Consider the following 21,324-nt stretch of genomic DNA (forward strand, 5'->3'; position numbering starts at 1 on the left):
GATGCGATGGTCATGTTATGTTGTCCGCAGAATCGGAGCAATTCTGAGCGGATTTTGTTAATGAACGATACTAAATGAATCGAAGGTAACTTGTAAAAGAACTTCATTTTATTGTGCCAATGAGATGACCACACATGGATGACAAGTGGTTCGATTTCCGGCCACGCGGAATAATTAAGGAGAGAAGGCTGTATCCCGGTTCTCCGAAGAAACTGGTTCGAAAGTTGAAGGCATGACCAAAACAACCCTTATCAGCTGCAAAATTCAAAAGGCTTTAGCAATTATCGAGAGCAGACTTCCCTTCAGCATAGCTGAATCCGGAGGCTGAAAAGGGCGGGGGAGAGTAATTCTTCGAATGAAACGATTTGAATTTATTCAGCAATTTAGCAGTTCCCTTTCCGCTTCAGTCTGTAACTCGAGGAATGGATGCTGTTTTTACAACAAAGAATCAGATGAAGAGGTCCCTAACTTTGACTTGAATAATTATAATCGAATGAAAACCACCTCTCTCGTAGTGCCTAAAGTATGCCATGCGTAGAAGTTGTTGAAAACTTTAGCCTAATCAAAGTGTTTTGAAGCGACGAAGCTGCTTTTCGTCATTTCTTCGATACATGTACGTAAAAACGTTTTCATCTTTTTAAAGAGTTCACTTTCAGTCGTTCAGAAAACACAGGATCGATTTCATTGTTTATTTATGAGAACAGAACTAATTTCCATACTCTGGATGCAAATCGCAGCGTCGCATAAGTTGTAGTCATTTGAACGCGAAATAAGCTAGGAATTGAACAAAGTTTTAGAACTCTAGTTTACTACCAAACACATTTCAACTATAATTTTACCAGTAGCTTGTTTCTGTAGAGACCCGAAAACATTCCATCCCGTCCCGAGAAAAATATCGGACCTTAAGTCTAAATCACTCGTTTAAATTTTCTTAGAAAGGTCACGCTACTAGATTTATTAGTTCTAGTCAATCATAGGAGACTCAAACCACGTCTTATTATCATTTTTTTTAACTTTTTAAGAAACAGCATTTGTGGAGGGTTTCTTGTAAACAACGCACGTCAAGAATTTTCACCTTGCCAAATTATATTTTCGAACCGGTTGCGTACGCCTTTAATGGTTAAGTATACAATGAAGTTTATTTGTTTCATTTTCTTTCCTCGCGTATGGTTTCAGTTTTTGTTTCTTGTTACATCTTTCACTTTTTTATATCCATTCTACAAGAAAGCGAAAAAAGCTGAATCAAAAACGAAATTGAGTGCTTAATTAAATGCCCTGGCAAAATTTTTTTTGCAAAACTTCGCAAAAAGCAGTATTTCTTCAAATCCCTCTACATTGCTAACTATTTTGTGAAAAGCAAATGTTTTAGCAAGCAAGCAATGAAACCAAAAAAAAATCTAGGGCGCAACGAAAATGAAATTAAGAATATGACGAAGTTTTTGATTGGTCAATTATGATGTCATCTTCCTAGAAAACGAGGGGACTCCCCCGTGTGTCATGTGAAAGACTAAAAATATATAAAAGCCCTTTGCATTTAAAATGATTCCAGTGAGCTAGTTTCGCGATCTAGGGAACATCCCTTCATATCGAAAGAAAGGCAGACAATATTCTTTCATGATATACTTGACTGCAGAGAGAACCAAGGACAAGATGCCCGCGGAGCGGATGCGACTTTGCGCCTGGATCAAGAATAAATGCGACAGTGCTGAACTTCCTGGTTTGGAGTGGGAGGATCGAGAGAAGAGGATCTTTAAAGTCGCCTGGAAACACGCTTCAAGGCAATGCTGGAGGTTCAATAAAGACGCTTGCGTTTTCGAAGGATGGGCGCTCCACAGTGGCCGCTACAGACCAGGCATCGACAAACCCGATCCACGAAGATGGAAAGCGAATTTCCGTTGCGCTCTCAATGCTCTGCCGGATATTCGCGAACTGCCGAATAAGGGGATCGCACGGGGGCAGGATGCTTACAAAGTCTACCAGATAGTGGTGAAGAATGAGAAGGGAGATGAAGGACATTCGAAACGAGGCCAAAGTAAAGGTGAGTATCTTAAGCACATTGCTGCAAGAATGTGCAGCTACGCACAAATAGGAGATTCGTAACGCCACATTCAGCAAAATATGTTTTGTCTGGTAGTAAATAAAATTTATGCTAAATCATTTTCAATGCTGCAATGGTTATTAGCAGATGCGATCTATGCGATCAACAACTGACGAAATTTCTCTCTTTAATTCAAAGCTTCTGTCTTAGCCATAAAAATATCTCTTGAGGGCAAAAGAACGAGGAATAACAAGCAAGATCTCTACAAACCTCGTGACTCGATCAGCCTGAATTCCATTATTGTTTATTTTTCTCTTTGAGCGGTTTCCGCCGAACTTGAAAACAAAATCATTACCGACATCCCCCTTCAGCTGATTTTTTCTTAAGTTTATAGGCTTTACATTGTAGCTTTTCATCACAAAATCTCCCCAAACTCGTCGTTTTATTGTGTTAGCGACTCAATTCTTAGAAAATCTCAAACGCGGATGTGAGGCGTTCAGTTCCCAGAAAAAGCCCCGCGTGACGTAATATGCTATCTCTTCGATTCATGGTTTCGGGATAACTTGGTAAAATGCGTCTTTTATTATTATTCTTTTTTTTATTTACGAAAACAATAAAAGAATTGGGGTTTGGTTCATATGCTGGTCACGCCCTTGGAAAAATATGCAAGAAACGGGAAAAAAGGAAGCGGGCCTTTTCTCCTCGTTAGCCAATCCTGTGAAAAACAAGATTTAAAGCAACATGTTTAAGCCCCGTAAAATCATGTTTAATTGACTTTTCGTACGATTTTACTCTTAAATCCAAGTAAAACGGCAATAGCTTCGACAAGGGTAGTTAGACGTCTGTAAAATATTCATAGAAGATATGGTTTTATATTATATTTGGAAAGCATTCGTGGAAAACGTCGAGCTCCATTGCACTTATCTCAAGCTTTGAACCTGGATTTCAAAATTGGTCTAAGTTGTAAAAGCAGCGATCTTTGATTGGTTGGATGTATAGCTGAGGTTCGAAAGTCGAAAACAGATAACAGAAAGGTTTGACCCAACTGAGTAACTCGATCGACAACGCCCAGAAAACACAAAGAGTCTCATTGAGGAAAACATTATCGCTGAATCTTCGCCGAAATAAGAAGGAAAAATTTGGCTATTGATGAACTACAAAAAAGAGAATTCGAAATTCTCCGAAAGATAACCGCACTGTAGAATTTCATACTTAAATTTTGTCGTTAAAGTGACCGCGTACTGCTTAAGAAAGAAGTACGACATACTATTTCTGCTTTATACTGAAATGCTATTATTTGAATGAGCACACTTATGATTTCATAAGTGGAGTCAAAGAAAAGATTTACCTGCTCAGAAAGCATCATAAACAGCACTTATTTATGTTACATCCAACGGCAAAATTTTGTGCATCATTTGTAGATCCATGTGTTAACGGCTTCTTGACGCTGAAAAACGACGGGATTATCGCCGTTCAGCGAATGGCAACAGAATTGAACCTATTTCTATTTCCGTTGATATTCATTTAGCGACGTTCAACTAGTTGAATTCCCAGTTTTAGCTTTCAACATGATATGATACACAGGTCACCTTGTTGAACAAAAGCTGCAACATTTTTTGATCAAGAAATGTTGAACTGCGTGTCAATTGCTTCAGGTAGTTTCCCAGTGAAGTGGATTGTGTATCTCCATTTTGGATTTTGCGCCATGTTGGGCTGTATTTTCTAAAGCTAGGAAAATATATAGTAACTGCTGGTATTGTTTAGCTGAGGATTCAAGGAACAGGAAGCTCCGCTATAGCTAAGGGAAAGTTAGACTCCTTTATTGTGAATAATCCCAGAGTTAAATATTACAGGTAGTAATCAGCCCAGACTTGATGCCCATTCAACTGAAACAATAGCACATTGTATTTCTATTCAGTTTGTGCGTCCAGCGCTCGGCAAAATGTCCTTATATTGCAGTTTCTGCTTACATCGTGGCCTCATACAATATACCTCATATTTGCTGGTGAGAATGACGCCCCTCTCTCAGCGAATAGTCCGTGTGGGTCATCTGCAACTAGTTGGACTTACAAGTTTTACACTATTTCCAGATGAAAGCCGATACTTCGAATCCCGGCCTCTACCTCTCGCAGCTGGGAAGTGCGATAGGCATTCATTTCGTCTGATAAACATTCTGTTTGGAGCATTTTGCTATTGGTCGGGACCCCTCAAGAATTTATGAAAAAGAGGACAAAAGAATCTCTGTCTAAACTGAAAATTGAGCTGCACTAAACATTCATTCCAAGAACGACCGAACTTGGAGGGTCAACTCAAATGGGCGCAGCGAAGAATGCGGAAAGTGATTGCGTATAGCGTCTTGCAAAAAATAGGTCATTTCTTGTTTGTTTCCTTATTGTATCACCCCTCATCATTCAAGTTAGTTTCGCGTCAGTCCTTTGATGCTACGGACTTAAAGATCTACGACGTCGACGAAAACGTCACCTCAAAATATATTAACTTTGCACTTTCGCAAGCTTCTCGTAATTATTTCATCTCCTAAATTGTCACGAGCGGTTTCAGAGTCCAAATAGAAAACGAAGGTTCACATTTGTATACTCATGTTGTCGTCGAAACCCCAAATTTGGTGATTTCACGTCGTTGTTGAGCAGAGAACGCGTGCTAAAACGCATGCCGCACGTGCAGCACGATTATTTTTCCTTTTTTAACCAATGAATGATAGTATTGTTTTATCACTTTGTCGTTGCCGTGGTCGTCTTCGTTTTTCCCTTCTGGCACAAGCTTACGAGTTGTAGCAAAAGTTCTGGAGGCAAGAAAAATGAGGTAAAATAGTGACCCGATAAAACGAAAACATCTTTCTAATAAGTACGTAGTGGTTTTTGTCGATCCATCACTTTCTGGTCCCAGTTGTTCGAAGGGTGGATAGCGCTATCCGCTGGATAAATCACTATTCACCGGATAACTCAATTGGTTTTGCTAGTGTTTATCCGCTGGATAGTTAACAATTATTCCATGAGCGCGCGTTGGATATGAGATAGTAAATAGCCAACGAGGCGCGTAGCGCCGAGTTGGCTATAACCACTGTCATATCTAACAAGCGCGAATGGAATAATTGTTTTATTAAATTCCTTAAACTCCAAAAGTTTAGAAGTACGAAATACGAGCGAAAAAAGCGAGAAAATCCTAGCGAAATCGAAAAAAGTTGATAAAGGTGCGATGTTGTGTAATACCTCGTGGTCAGACAGACGCAGGCTCATGACAAAAACATTTCTTACCTTTTCGCGTGCTTCTAAAAGTCGGAATTGATTCAAACTTTCCACAAAAAAGGTTTTTTTTTCTCCTTTTTGGCTTTATTCAAAGAGTAATTTCGCATTCCGGCGGAAACATTTTTAGTTTAGCAACGCGTAACGCAATCATTTACCATATAAGGTCAAACCAAGGTATATGAGCTGATAACCGAGATTGAGTGAACCAATCAGAGCACGCGAAATGCATTATCCGAGGTTGAGAATTTAATAATGATATTTATCCGGTGGATAGCGCTATCCATCGTTTGAACAACTGGGGCCTGGGCCCGGTTGTTCGAAAGCCGATTAACTTAATCCAGGATTAGCGCAAATGTGTTTCATGTTTTCAACTTTTTGGTGACAGTTTCTTTTGCTTGATTTTGTTTTTCAAGATTGACTTCTTTTAATGTAAAGTTTTGCCAAATATCAGCGTTGAACAGCATTTGGTAGTGGAGAAATAATCCATAAATAAATAAATAATCCGGGACCATTTTGCCTGAATCAATTTATTTTGCTGTCTTCGATATTTACAAACTTTTGGTATTTCGCGAAATATAGCACGACAGAATCTTGCTTATTAATTAGGACATGCGCACTTTCATTGTTGGAAATGGACATTAATCACACGACGGACATGTTGAAAACTTTTGTTTTGCCTCACCGGAACTCGTTCCCACGCATTTCAACTCGAGGCTCAGGGTACGAAATCTATTGTCTATGGCCAATATGGCCTCGGCGCGAATAAAATCCATTGTAGATCAATGTGTGTTAGTAACATTTCAGTTTTAACGAACCGCGTAGAATTTAATGTTCCAATGGATTTTACTGAATTCGCAACCAACCAGCTTCTAGACGGCTCAGTGGCTCACTGGTTTGTTGCTCACTAGCCTCGTTAGCATGAACAAATTCAAAAGAATTTTTGCTCCAAAGTGAGGCAGTGAGGATGATTAGCACAATGCAAAGACAAAATAATAATTTCTTGTCCGCCATTTATGAATACAGTGTCTATACATGAGGCACAAACAAAAATACGCTTTTTGAAAAAACAGTTTGCCACCTAGGAATCACCAGATCGAACCTCACTTCTGCAACGGACTCCCGGATTGGCTAAGAGAACTTCAAAAAGAGAACAGACAGTGCTGAATTCGCATTAAAACCTTGGCAATTTCGATACCAGGGAACAAATAAAAGTGTCTTTAGTCCCTTAAATTCAGCGGAAAAAAGGTTTCTACTTGGAACGGGGCGTCCAGTCCCCCTGACAATGAGCCTGTTAACAGGAGTCTAGTAATACCACAACTGTGACACATTTTGTTGTTGTTGCAGCTTTTTTCACAGATCGAGTTATTTTTCCATTGTTTTGCTCCGCGAAGCTAGAACTCTCTGGCCAATCATAAATTATTGCCTTCATGAGCAAGAGATTCGTGACGTATTTAAGGATTCGTCTAAAGATAACTTGTTTTCTGAAAATGCCTTGACATAGAAGAAGTAAGGGAGTTGAAGGCTCCAGGTTATGGACACACTCTTGATAGTAAACTTAAACCAAATTGTTTTTCCAATTGCTTCTTTCAGCGAACACTTCATCTAGCACGGCCTCCAACTCAAGAGTGGTAGTTCCGTCAAGGGAACATTCTGGAACGAAAAGAAGCAGAAGAGAGCATGCGTATACAGAGACTAAAAAGAAAAGAACCATGGCAGCGGTAATTTTACAGACCAAAATTGCTGCGACTAAAATAAACCGAATGCAAATTAATGTCCGCCAATAAATTTTTCTTTTGTCTTTGTGAAAATTAGTCTGACTAACCTCGTTTTGGAGCAAAAACTCTTTCACTTTTACAAGTGTTAACGAGGCTAGTGAGGCTAATTAACACAAAGACAGAATAATAATTGGTTAGCGGCCATTTTTTGCATTCGGTCAATAGATATTCTACAATTTGGTTGGACTCTTTATGACAGGTACACAACAAAGATAGACCATAAATTTGAGCCCACTGTCACTAGTTGCCCAGGGTGTGGATGCCGCTTTAGAAGTGATTTAGTCAAGTAGCTTTATCGAATCAAAAATAGACCAAAAGAGACGTGCCGCCATGTTATGCGATTGTTTTTCCTCATTTGTGACATTCGGTCAACTGAGAACTAAAAATAACTTTGCGGGTTCCTGTACTTGGCGGTTTCAACCATAAGCAGGAGACCACTGAATGAGAGCGTATATCAGTGTGGAACGGCGTTTTTACAAACCGAGTTATTTTTACATTGATTTTCCCCAGAAACCACACCTTTCCATCTAATCTGAAGTCTTGTCCATTGGATTGAGAATGGTCACTCGCGCAATCCAAATCTTATTCAAGAATTCGTCTAGAGCGAGTTTCAATTGAGTGTCGTAAAACCAAAACCAAAGTAATTACTTTGGCCAATCAAAAGGGACGAAGACAATCCAGTAAGCCCATCAAAACTCGAAGTAACTACACGTAGCCGACACAAAGCGCGGAAAAATGTGCACGCGCAAGCCACGATTGGTCTTGGTTTCACTTCTGATTGGTTGAAAAAGTGGCGCCAGAACTTTGAACCAATCACAGAGTGAAGTAATTATAAACCAAAGCAATTCGCTAATTACTTTCGACACTCAATTGAAAACCACTCTAAAATAGCGTGATCTGTGAAAATGTCGTTCCACAGACGTAGGCTTTTGGTTATGGCCATAAGATGTTGACTCTTCTGATTGTTTGCTTCTGCAAACGGTAAATAGACCCTTCTCCAAAATGGTGGCCGAAAATTCAAATAAGTTAAAATTAAAAGCTAACACCAGAAATAGAAAGAGCACCTTTACTTTAGTAACCCTGCAAAGTTTTGGCATATCAGGTGTAACATCAGCTGAGAAAATGTAAGTTAAAAAATGAAAAATTTACAGACGTTTGTATGATAGGGGGTAATGTGTATACACCCCCCCCCCCCCCTCCCAGTCATACAAACGTCTGTAAATTTGTCAAATTTCAACTTACATTTTCTGACCTGATATAACACCTAATACGCTGAAACTTTGCACGGTTACTAAAGTGAATGTGTTCTTTCTATTTGTGGTATCAGTTTTTCATTCAGTGTAATTTTAACTCATACAAATCCGTTGCCGCCATTTTGGAGAAGGGTCCATAGGTAAGGCTGAAGGCAAATGGTCCTAATGATTTTCCCTTTTTCAGGAGCCCCCAAGGAAAGCGCCTTATTATCACCTTTCAAGCAAGCCTTTCAGCGGCTTTGGGTACTGGCCAACCTTTCACGGCTGGCCACCACATCTAGTTGACCATGATTACATGAACACTTGGTTTGATCCAAGACCCGTGATGGAAGGTAATACAAGATTATGTAATGTGAAGGCGAAATACATACATTTGCATTACAGCGGTGTAATGATTTTCATGTAACCTTGTATATACATCAAAAATTGTTCCCCAGGCCAAAGAACTTTGTTTTTCAACTAATTTGGTTAGGGTTACTGTTTATGTCCACTTCAAAGAATAGGTTAGGGAGTATTCCCGAGTCACCATCGATAAATAATAAATCTCTGCATAGGGTTTTTTTTTTTACCAACGCCACTATACAATTCCTTTATTGCAGACAAAGGAATCATGGCCCAACCGGGCATTAAGCAAGAGCCTTTGTCTCCAGGGAATGGAATGATACCATCAAGTTCTCAGGAAATTGACCTGGAAGAGGTAACTTACCTTAAATCAAAACGAAATTTGCGCTTTTACAATTTAAACAAGAAACCTTTCCAGGTGTAACTGACAGACTATGCAACAGGCAAAGCATATCAATGCTACTTATGGCATAAAATCTTGATTGTTGTCTTAAGTTCGGAAAAATCAGAGGCAATAAATTTTCAAACTTATAAAACAATGGGAATGTAATAGAGCGAGTTTCAATTGAGTGTCGTAAAACCAAAACCAAAGTAATTACTTTGGTCAATCAAAAAGGACTGAAACAATCCGGCAAACCAATCAAAACTCGAAGTAATTCCACTTAGCCGACACAAAGCGCGGGAAAATGTGCATGCTTGAGCCACGATTGGTTTTGGTTTCACTTCTGATTGGTTGAAAAATGGCGTGAGAACTTTGAACCATTCATTGAGTGAAAAACCGCTCTAGACCTAATGTTGTACCCAATCCAAACCCTTTGGGAATAAAACATTTTGCTCCAGGTATTTCCATGTCATTTAAATGTGAATGCCACTGTGCGTTATCATGCAAATACAATACTCAAAGAATCTTAATCCCGAGAGATTTGAATTGGGTACAACATTGAGTTAGCCGATTAGGTCTGTGTCCACGAATTTGAAAACTTCACAATGGTGAAAGAAAACGGTGAAAATGTCAAAATACAAAAATGCAGCAACGTTTGCCTTTCGATCAAAAAATTGTTACTCGGCCAATATTCAAAGTAACAGCGCGCGGTAAAGCCTGGCCGGTTTTCACTTACGACTTAAGCACAAGCATAAGCAAACCAGTTTTCATTTCATTGTGAAAACGGCTTCGACGCAAGCACAAACACCTGCAAGTGCAAACACATGCAAGCACAAACACATGCGAGCACAAACACATGCAAGTTCAAACACATGCAAGTGCAAGCACAAGAACAAGGATCCACATTTTTCCCTTTCCCTGTGCGTGTGTGTGCACTCGTTCCAGATTCCCCGCGTCTGAGCTTATGCGTGTGCTTATGCCTGAAACCCATAAGGGTTGAATGGTGTAACGCGCGTTCACAGCTTCCGAATATTCAGTGCGAACTGATTGGTTGAATGTTTCAGTGCTAAGTACCATATTTGGAAACCCCTCGCTCTTGTTGTTCCAAATATGGTACTTAGCAAATTGAATATTCAGAAGCTTGTTTCCCAGCACACAAGGGGCCGTTACACGTTTCAACCCTTATGGGTTTCTGCTTATGCTTAATGCACATTTGTTTTCACTTAGCGTAAGCTACCTATGCATGCGCTTGTGCTTGCCTCGCTTGTGAAAACCAGGCTTAAATAACTGTAACTCAAGAAATGCTCGCAACAATACAAATATGTGATATGAAACTCTAATTAAGAAAATTAATAAAGAAACGCTTAAAACGGTCTTTAAATTAATGTTAGTGTTAATGACTCTTTGACAGTTAAATGATGATCACCCATTCCAGCTGAAAGAGTACTGTCCTGGAAATAGTGACTACCAGCAATCTCTGTGTTGTTTACAATAATCTTCGCCACGCCTGGCTGGTTTACACAAAAAGTCCACAAAAGGAATAACAGACGAATTGCTTTTCAAAGCCAGTTTTAGTTATAAAATAGTTTGAAAACTACTTCAGATTCGTTTGGAGTTAGCCGAAGAAAATTATTATTAAAACTACACAGGAAGAGATTTCGCCTTGGAAAACACGAAAAAAGATCTGACCAATCCAACTAGCAGAAACATTTATCACGTTTAACTTTCAGGGTAGCTCAGAAGTTGCCAAAGTCATCGTGAAAGAAGGTGAGTATTTGCTATTATTACTGCATTCAAGTTTCTGGTACCGCATTCAAGTTTCACCTGTACTATTCTGTCAGTCCCCACATAATAAATACTCCTGGACCACTCCATTGAAATAAATCAAAGCAGGCTAGTGAGGAAATCCTCTGCGATTTCGGGATTTTGCAGTTCAACTATCCTGAAACGAATTTCAGTAACTTCAGTTATTTAACAATAATCTGAAAATTGTATTAACTCCTTCAAATTTATTTATGGAGTGATTAAAGGTGACTTCCGGTCAGGTTACAACGTCGCTCAATGTCATGAATAAGAGTCAATCCCATAAACAGGGCCAAAACAGCGAAAAAAACACAGCACAAAGAAATACGTCGAGTTACATAACCATCTCCATCAAGAGTAGTTAATTAGACTAGAGTGTTGATCTATCACTTTGCCGTCTTGTCCCAGCACAGCCACAAATGGATTTATTTTTAGATACACTTTGCGCGCGAAACAAACAAAGGGCCACCAATTTTAACCAACCAGAAGAAGCCATGTCACGCGTGACTGCTTCTGCCATGTTTTTTAAGGGACATGACAACTGATTTTCGCGGGAATGGGTATTCTAAAATTAGACTCATTTGTGACTGTGCTGGGGAGCCCACCCACCCCACCCATGCCATAACAACATTCTTATCTAATTCACTCCTTGTCTCCATATATTCACTATGGGTGTACAGAGTACTTTTACTTCCACTTTTATTGATGTGTCTTGTATTACCATTTTTACAGAGGACGAGGTGCCCAGCGAGCAAGAAATTATTGATGTAAGTCCAATGAGTCTCGAGAAAGTTATTCTAATTGTAATAGCCCTAATGATGACGACTATAATGATGGCGAGATGACGATAACAACGACGACGAAAAAATGACGACTGCGACGAAAAAGATGACGACGACAATGACGATAACGAAAGCGACTACGATTCATCTCACATTTGAAGAAGAAGATGACCCGACGACGACCACGGTGATGACGACGATAATTGCGAACATGATGACCATGTTCATGACCGTGACGATTGCAATATATACGATGGCGAGGATGACGATAACAACGACGACGAAAAAATGACGACTGCGACGAAAAAGATGACGACGACAATGACGATAACGAAAACGACTACGATTCATCTCACATTTGAAGAAGAAGATGACCCGACGACGACCACGGTGATGACGACGATAATTGCGAACATGATGACCATGTTCATGACCATCACGATGACAATAAGGGTGATGATGATTATGATGATGATGATGATGATATCTCATCGACATTTTTGCTTCTCTAAAGCTCGTTGATCAAATGGAGGAGGAGAGCAATTCCTCATTTGAAGACCTGGATAGCATGGATGGCGTAAATGACGGAGGTACAGTCTTCCCAGCTCTTAACAGAAGTAGAAAGAGTCGAAGAATTTCCCTCTCCCGTCCCCTTCCCCGATAGGGAGTGTAAGAAATGACGACAGCTAAGACGTCGAAAACGTCACTTCAAAACATAAGTTTGAGCTATCTTAGGTATTTCACGATTACATTGCATCTTCTTTATGTTGTACAATATATGGTCGAAGTGTCGTATAACTGAATTGGTACGGAAGGATTTAAATCAAAAAGAGAGAATGAAAGACGGAGGGTGCAAAGTGCAGATTGCAGGTTGCAGGTCATTGTTTTTAATACGCCATAACTGAAACGACCCAAACCTTTAGAAAAATGCTAACCTTAGGCTCAAACATGATCTAACCATACGTATTAGTTTTTAGGCTTAATGTTAGCAATAGTAATGTTTGGATTGTTTCAGCTATGGTGAAACATTACGGATCCGAAACCCTAACCTGTAACTTGCAGTTTACACCCTCCACACGTAATCGTGTAATTAGTTTCGATAGTCATTTGAAATTCGGGCTAGAAAAAATTACTGACTACCGACAAAACGAGGGGAAAATTACCGACTAGCGACAAAAAAATTAACTGGGATTTACCGACAACCGACAAAGGTCGAAAATTTTAACCGACATGTGGACCCCCCCCCCCCCTCCCCATTCAGACCCTCCTCTAAGATCAGACGAAATGGCTTTTAATACTCTGGGTTTACATTTCCTTCAATTTCTTTGCTGTCCCATGCTTGATGACAACGACATAGAGTGATAACCCTTGGGTTCTGGAAGTCAAAAAATTATTAAAATTAGGCTTCAAGGAAGTCAAAACTGCATGACGATGAAATATGGATTACACTTAACAAACCGAAAGTGGTTCAGCGTTGTTAGTACTCTTATCGACAACGATATTCGTCATGACAGTGGTCAAAATGTTGTGGACTCACGAGGCGCAGCCACACAACAACGTTTGACCACTGTGATGACGAATATAGTTGTCGATGAGAGTACAGACAACGCTGAACCACTTTCGATTTGTCTTTTACAACAATATTCAACGCCAAAGAAAGTAGCGTGACCAAAATCGTGACGCAAAGAAGGAGCAAGCGTTGTCAATAACTTTCGCACAATATGATTGGTTGATTTCTCAAAATGAGCGTTCCTGATTGGCTATTCCATTGCGTGACAAATTGACGCGAGCATGATACGAGCAGCGTTGTCTAGACTCGTATCAACAACAGCAAGTTAGCCCAATCAGATTGCGAGATTACAAACAATTTTTGGTAAAATCTCTTTTTCACAAGAACCTTTCTAATAAATTGTAAAAAAAACTTGGAATAGTTTGTGTGATCATCTTCCCTTTGTCTTTGTTTTCTCGCGCTTCCTTGTTTTTGTTTCACAGTTTCGCGTCTCGCACCGCTTCTGCCATTCACATGTCTTTCCACCCTTGATCATGATTCCTATGGGTGCACGGAGACTCTTCATTTCTCAACAAACCACGTTTCTCGCTTCTGTTACAGGGTTCACCCAGGAACATTCATCTAACACTGAAAGGCCCCCTTTGCAGTTGGTCTTAAAGACAGAAGGCTCATCCAGTTTTGATGGTGAATATGGCGCATCTCTGCCTCTTACGCCCGACTCAGCCAGGGAGATTTTAAGTGTTATTAGTAACAGATGTTAGTTTGATACTTTGGTCAAAAAGCTTTGCGTGACTTTTGTCACGTTTGACTTTTTAGCCTTGAAATTTGGTCTTGCTCACGCCCAAAAGACCAAAAACGTTGCATGACTACGGTAGAAGAGTCACGCAATGCAAGGTCGTAAACGTTGCGTAACTTTTACTGATCCGGTGACGAAAATAAATAAAAGAAAACTCTCTTTAAAGCGTTTACTCGGAATACCTTGTTGCGCAGAAGTAGGTTGGTACATCTAGGAAGAGTTAGAAACAAACTGCAAGGATTGAATAGACTAAAGCGGTGTTGATTTGCTAAGTACGGAACAAAAGAAGTAAATGTTTCTGCAGCCAATTGACCACGGATAACGTATTGGTGAACATCGCTTAGTGTTTTACAAATAAAATCAATAGGTCACCAAGCAAAAGTAGTGGTTTCATTTGGTACAGGTTGTTGGATCGGAAATAACGTGAATTTACGCAATGCAGGGGTGACATAAGCAGTTGGTCAAGGGAAAGTGAAACACTACCATAGAGAGAGAGAAAACTTGTGAAAACCAGTCTTGTAATTAATGTGGCCAAGTAAGAAAATTTAGCCCTCCTCTTACAGAGGATGCCTGTTTTATGAGTCAATGAGTCAATGAGTCAATTAGTCATGAGTCTATGAGACTCACAGTCAATATCGCAATAATTTATTGATTAAGCCTAAGCCCTCGTTTCAGTGATTAGGCCTAAGCACTCTCTGAAATTTTAGCTTTCATTTTATGAGTTATGGTAACTGCACTAACTCATTGACTCATTGACTCATAAATACTTGATACTCCCTCTTACAAGCTACACAGGCAACCAGGTGCAAGTTTCGAAATTAACAGTGTTGTGAATAATGCGGTGACCTCCCTCTAGGGAGCTAAAATGAAGACCGTGAGACAATTTAAAAATTGACATCCGTGGATGATGCTCGTACAAAGAACAGCTGAAAGAAAAAATTTCAACCATTTCCAACATACCGCTGCAGGGAGTTCTGTACTGACAATTTCATCATGTTTTCAACATGCAAGAGTTAGATTAACTATCTTATTCATAACATTTCCAGAAGTTTCTTCCTTTCATTCGCTTTACCAGATTTTTGCTTTGTGTGTTCACAAGTTTGTTTTGCATCTGGAAGATGTTTACATTTTCAATTATAACGTACCTCTCCCTAGGAGTTATCACGCATAGCTTTTAACCAATGAAATCCCCGCGTCCTAATTTTAATTGTTCATTTTTCTGCACTTCCGGTTTTCAAACCAATTTTAATACTTTAGGTATCCCGAGTAATTAGGTGGATGACGTTTTCTTTGTTCTTTTGATCACGCAACGTTCCCAGTGCGTGACTTTTATAACGACTGGCTTTTCTTGGTCCTGACGCGTGGCGTTAACGAAACAATAGCGAGTAGTCCAAAAAAAGCGGTCACGTTTTGTTCCTAGACACCGAAAGGAACGAACAAATTTAATTACGAAGCTAGCGGGAAGTTTGAATTATTTACAAAATCATCCCCTGACGTTCATGCACCCCAATTAAACAATGTAGATCCTTGTGTACTTCAAATTCAATAAAAATATTTTGCCGTGAAGTAAAAGACACAAGGTTGATTAGTCTCAGTAAATCTATTTTTTCTTCTCTTTTTGGTGTAGTATGAAGAAACTTAGAGTAAATAAAGAACAGCGTTTTGTGTCGATTTGTTTTACAACTTCCAGTTTTGTGCACGAAGAGTGTTCTAATGTTCAAGAAGAGTATAAATTGTGGTTTTGTGGTCAGAGAAAGAGGAAAAGTTCGATGGTTTGCTCGATTAAGGTGAAAGTACACACACCAACACTCTTTTTGGTTGATGATAGGTCTCCTTTTGCTCGGTGCAGCTACCGAAACCAGAGTGCATAACCCGAACTCTTTGATCTGCTATGGAATGGAGCGTTTTCAATCATGTGACCAGCAGCCATATTGGATTATTGAAGCAAAAGAAAGTATTTGCATAAAAATAGTGTTCAATTCCCGGAGGATTAGTTTGGTACACCATCATAGCGGCCATTCCTTTGTTTTGGAACACCAACATGGCCGCCGTGACGTCATGTCAGTTGTCGCAGGAGCCCGTGACTAGGATTGTACAACTTCATTGTATTTGTGCAATGTTGTGTTTACAGACCGAGTTATTTGAGGATTGATTTTCCCGCGAAACCAGCTCAGACTTTTCCAGCCAATCACAAGTCTTGCATGAGAAATTACTACCCATGGGATTGAGAATGGCCACTAGTGCAAGCCAAATCGTATTTAAGAACTCGTCTGAAAATAGGTTGATCTGTGAAAATGCCGTTACATAGACTTGGGAGCTTAAGCACGCGCGTTTTTTAGACGCAGACGGCAACCGGAAATGATCTTTTTTCCCTTAACATTTACATTACTAAGTGTCTTTGCGGGACCTGTATTCTAAATAATACAGAAAACTGATGGGCCAATTACACGAGAAAGAATGACACTTTGTTTATCTCCGAGTATGCCCGAGTCACCGTCAAAATTTGGCCAGTTTAGAAAATACCATGATACTCTTTGTTTGCCCTCCAAAATTTTGCATAAGCATTGTCTCCAGTTTCTCTTGGGAATTACAATGGCCCAAGAGAAAATAAAAACAATGCTTATGCAAAATTTTGGACGGCAAACAAAAGAGTATTATAGCATTTTTTGAACTGCCTATAGGTCATTCGAGAATTGCGCAGGGAACTGGGACGAGTTTCAAATTTGAACCAATCGTTAAATTGATACCATCACATGAAAGATGACGTTGAGATTGGCCATCTATCCAAATTTGATGCTTTTACGCCGAGCAGAGACCAAATTACGGAATTTAAAATATATAGTTAAATATCCATACAAACGTCTCTACTTTTGAGGCTGTGATGTGATGGTGTCAATTTATCGATTGGTTCAAATTTGAAACACGCCCCAGTTCCCTGAGCAATTTCGGAATGGCCTATAGATGCTGTACCCAATAGGCCATTTCCGAATTCATGTCTGCCTCCTCTTCAAAGCGAGTCTAAGTGCGAAGCTTTTCTTATGAAGATTAGTTTTCATTCATATGTAAAGTAGAACTAATTACCATCACAAAAACTTCGCACTTAGACTCGCTTTGAAGAGGAGGCAGACATAATCTCGGAAATGGCCTATTCAAACCCTTTGAGAATAAAATATTTTGTTCCAACTATTTCCATATCACTTGAATGTGAATACTACATTATCATGCAAATCCAGAAACTTGATCCCGAGAAATTTGAATTGAGTACATTGAGTTAGCCGAATCGGTCTATGGCAAGGCACCGTCCTCAAACAACTAGTGGATCCTAGCCTCTCGTAAAACCTTCTTTTTGCACCCACTCTAGAGATATTTTTCAAACGAAACAAAAACCACTTGTGAGGTTTCTCTACTTATGTATGGTGGCCCAGCATTATCATAGTAAAATATGTAAGTTTTTGAGCAGAAAAGAATAAAAAATGGAAAGAAACGAAAAATATAAGCCATCCAGATAGAAAAAAGGGAGAAAAATAGTATTTTAATAAACGTTAATGATATAAAGTAAAAAAATATTTGTTGACAAATTAAAAAGAAAAAAAAGTAAAGAAAAATAATTTAAGCACTAAAAATATTAAAAAAATACATATAATTGAAAAAAAAAAAAGAAAGAAAGAAAAAACTTTTAAAATCAACATCGAAAATCAACATTGAAAATCAACATCGAAAATCAACATTAAAAATAAACATTGAAAATACAACATTGAAAATCAACGTTGGAAATCGACATAAGAAAAAAAAAAACACGTTATTTCCACGTGGCCTGTCGTTATCATAGACCAGGATGCTTTGCACGCATATTCAATAAATTTCAACCATCAGAGAGGTGATTAGAAGCTCCAGCCTGATACATCAGGGTTGTTTGGACGGTGCTTGATATCTGCAGTATATGATAACCAAAGTGTACATATTGTGAGCACGAGAGAGGAAAACAAAAGGGGAACAATGCATTGTTCATAAGCCAGAAAGTGCAGTGGCCCATCATTCTCGTAGCCCGTGAAGACTTTAATCTGCGGACTTCAGCGGAGCTTGAGACCTGGGTGACCCATGTCGAAGAGAAATCACCCGAGAATTCCATTCGCCAAACAGTACTGTACGGGTCCGCAAATGATCCCCAAACTGTACCGCAAATGATACCAGGACCGCAAATGATCCCATAAAAATGGAACGCAAATGATCCCCATTTTGGACCGCAAATGATCCCAAAAAAAAATTGAGGAATGGCATGGAGGGTGGAATGGTCTGGAAAGAGAATTAATGTGAAGAGCGCTTATTTTTTTTATTATTAAAAATCACTTTAAATGGCTCACACAGGTTTCTGTCTCATTTTAGTTTTCCAGAAAGACTGAATTTTGTTTTCTGACCACGATGTTATTAATTTGCCACATTTAATTATCGGACACAATCATCAAAAACTAACTTGGACGCAGTTCTAAACTTATTCTGACCAGGGGCCCGTTTCTCGAACCCTGAGAGCAGAGTCTCTTTCGATCTTCCTAGAAAAATCGGGTCTGCCAGCGGCCTTGATTCAGGGACATTTCGTATTGAGCATGCAAATGTATTTGGGTGTCAGTCACGCATGACCAGTAACTGCAAAACCACGAAACGATTACAAACAGTCGGTATATTCGAACAACTCTGGCAAACACACGCAGAGTTCGAGAAACGGGCGCCTGGTCACAATCAAGTTAGAACTGCGTCCAAGTTAGTTTTTGATGATTGTATCCGATAATTAAATGTGGCAAATTTATAACATCGTGGTCAGAAAACAAAATTCAGTCTTTCTGGAAAACTAGAATGAGACAGAAACCTGTGTGAGCCATTTAAAGTGATTTTTAATAAAAAAAATAAGCGCCCTTCACATGAATTCTCTGTCCAGACCATTCCACCCTCCATGCCATTCTTCAATTTTTTTTCGGGATCATTTGCGGTCCAAAATGGGGATCATTTGCGTTCCATTTTTATGGGATCATTTGCGGTACAGTTTGGGGATCATTTGCGGACCCGTACAGTACTGTTTGGCGAATGGAATTCTCGGGCGATTTCTCTTCGATATGGGTCACCCTGGTCTCAAGCTCCGCTGAAGTCCGCAGATTAAAGTCTTCACGGGCTACGAGAATGATGGGCCACTGCACTTGCTTATGAACAATGCATTGTTCGCCTTATGTTTTCCTCCCTCGTGCTCACAATATGTACACTTTGGTTATCACATACTGCAGATATCAAGTACCGTCCAAACAACCCTGATGTATCAGGCTGGAGCTTCTAATCACCTCTCTGATGGTTGAAATTTATTGAATATGCGTGCAAAGCATCCTGGTCTATGATAACGACAGGCCACGTGGAAATAACGTGTTTTTTTTTTCTTATGTCGATTTCCAACGTTGATTTTCAATGTTGTATTTTCAATGTTTATTTTTAATGTTGATTTTCGATGTTGATTTTCAATGTTGATTTTCGATGTTGATTTTAAAAGTTTTTTCTTTCTTTCTTTTTTTTTTTCAATTATATGTATTTTTTTAATATTTTTAGTGCTTAAATTATTTTTCTTTACTTTTTTTCTTTTTAATTTGTCAACTAATATTTTTTTACTTTATATCATTGTTTATTAAAATACTATTTTTCTCCCTTTTTTCTATCTGGATGGCTTATATTTTTCGTTTCTTTCCATTTTTTATTCTTTTCTCCTCAAAAACTTACATATTTTACTATGATAATACTGGGCCACCATACTTATGCTTTAAAGGTGAGAAGGGAAATCTTTTCCAAACGACTCCGTTGTACCCTCTTTTCACGTAGGAATATTGTCTTTGCGGAGCAAATCTTTTGAAAGGAGTTCATCGACCTTGCTTTCGTTCTTGTAGCCATTCTGTTACCATTCATGCAGTCTTCGCTGTTCTCTGCTTTCTGGAAGCAGAGGGTTTGAATAAGAAATCGAAAGAAATGATCAATATTTGGTTTCAGAAATACTGGAGTGGCTATTTCAGGAATTATGACAGTGTATAAATAATTCGTGACCTTTAATCACGCCTATACATGTTTTTCACCCGACGGCATAGCAGCCATGTTGGCGCACAGAACAATAGAGAAGAAAAGTCTTTAGGCAATTTTACTTTATTATAATGCAAAGCATGAAACAAAATTTATGTGCACTAAAATGGCCGTCTCGTCACGTGATTGAAAACAATCCAAGAGTAATTTCACGTGACGTCACGGCGGACATGTTGTTGTTCCCAAACAATGGAACGGGCGGCCAAGTTGGTGTACCCAACTAATCCTCCGGGGATTAAGCTCTATTATTATGCAAACGTTTTCTTTTGTTTCGGTGGAAAAACAAGGTTATTGATCACGTGAGTGCAAACACTCTATATCCATACTTAATGCATGGTGATGGTTATGAAACTTGACAAGTCTTTTTATTTCATGTTGTGGTCTGTATTTTTGACCTTGACGGGGCACAAAACATACCTTTTTTCGAGAAGATAACCAATGAAATACTTCGATTAAATTATGCGCAACTAATTTGCGAACCCGTGCGAAGCGAAAGCAAAAGATTGTGTACTGTCACGGTCAATTCAACATCGATTGCGACAACATTGTTCTCTCTTTTGAAAGTTTGAAGGTTTCATAGCCAGTCTCTCGATTAACTATGCTGCTGACGCATCGAGAACCAGGAGCTAGGCGGTCAAGGGTTTCTTCGAAGCCGGAGTCTTCCATTGTAAACTCCTGCTTCTTCTGAACTGTTCACTTATTTCTAAATGAGATGCAAGAATTTGACAAAGTTATCCTATTTTTTTTCAATTGAATTCATTTCTCACCCGTTGCCATTGGCAACAACAGATGAAAGACATAACCTGCGTCGCTGGCGTGAAGGCAAATCACAGCGCCCTTCCCCATTCTCCGCGCGGCTTCACCGCTTGTCATAAATCCCGCCAGCTACGCAGCGATTTTTCAGACTTTTCAAGGTTTCCGTCGCCATATTTGTTAGGCCGGGAAGGTAAAATTCTTGTGTCGTCACGTGAGGTTTTTTGTGTCGTCTCTGACTCATGTATTTGGCGACGCCTTACCCTGTAAGCAGTTGGTTTCTCCTACGCTTCCATGGAGCATGTGCGAAGAACGTCACGCCCCACGTGATGCATTTGACATCACTTCATCTGAATCACTGCGCAGCAGGTTCGGCCAAACGCAGCCGTTGCGTAGCCGAACGTATGCACAAGCGCAAAAACAAGTTTTTTAACTCGTTTTACCGGCTCGAGTAATTTATTCGTTCTTGGCGCTGGACGGTGGATCACTCAAAGAAACTAACGGTTGCTGGCAGTGGTTTCTCTC

General features: G+C 39.4%; 1 protein-coding gene across 1 annotated transcript; it reads left to right on the top strand.

Annotated features, from left to right (window-relative positions):
* The first annotated feature begins 1,531 nt into the window (after window positions 1-1,531).
* Window positions 1,532-15,613, top strand: LOC138003557 (uncharacterized). The gene is made up of 8 exons (XM_068849674.1): window positions 1,532-2,038; window positions 6,892-7,019; window positions 8,514-8,661; window positions 8,929-9,026; window positions 10,784-10,820; window positions 11,589-11,623; window positions 12,153-12,228; window positions 13,749-15,613. The coding sequence occupies exons 1-8, from the start codon at window positions 1,615-1,617 to the stop codon at window positions 13,907-13,909; spliced, it is 1,107 nt and encodes a 368-aa protein (XP_068705775.1). The 5' UTR covers window positions 1,532-1,614; the 3' UTR covers window positions 13,910-15,613.
* Window positions 15,614-21,324: the final 5,711 nt, after the last annotated feature.

The sequence above is a fragment of the Montipora foliosa genome, chromosome 5 (genome assembly GCF_036669935.1).
Source record: "Montipora foliosa isolate CH-2021 chromosome 5, ASM3666993v2, whole genome shotgun sequence".
Lineage (NCBI taxonomy): Eukaryota > Metazoa > Cnidaria > Anthozoa > Scleractinia > Acroporidae > Montipora > Montipora foliosa.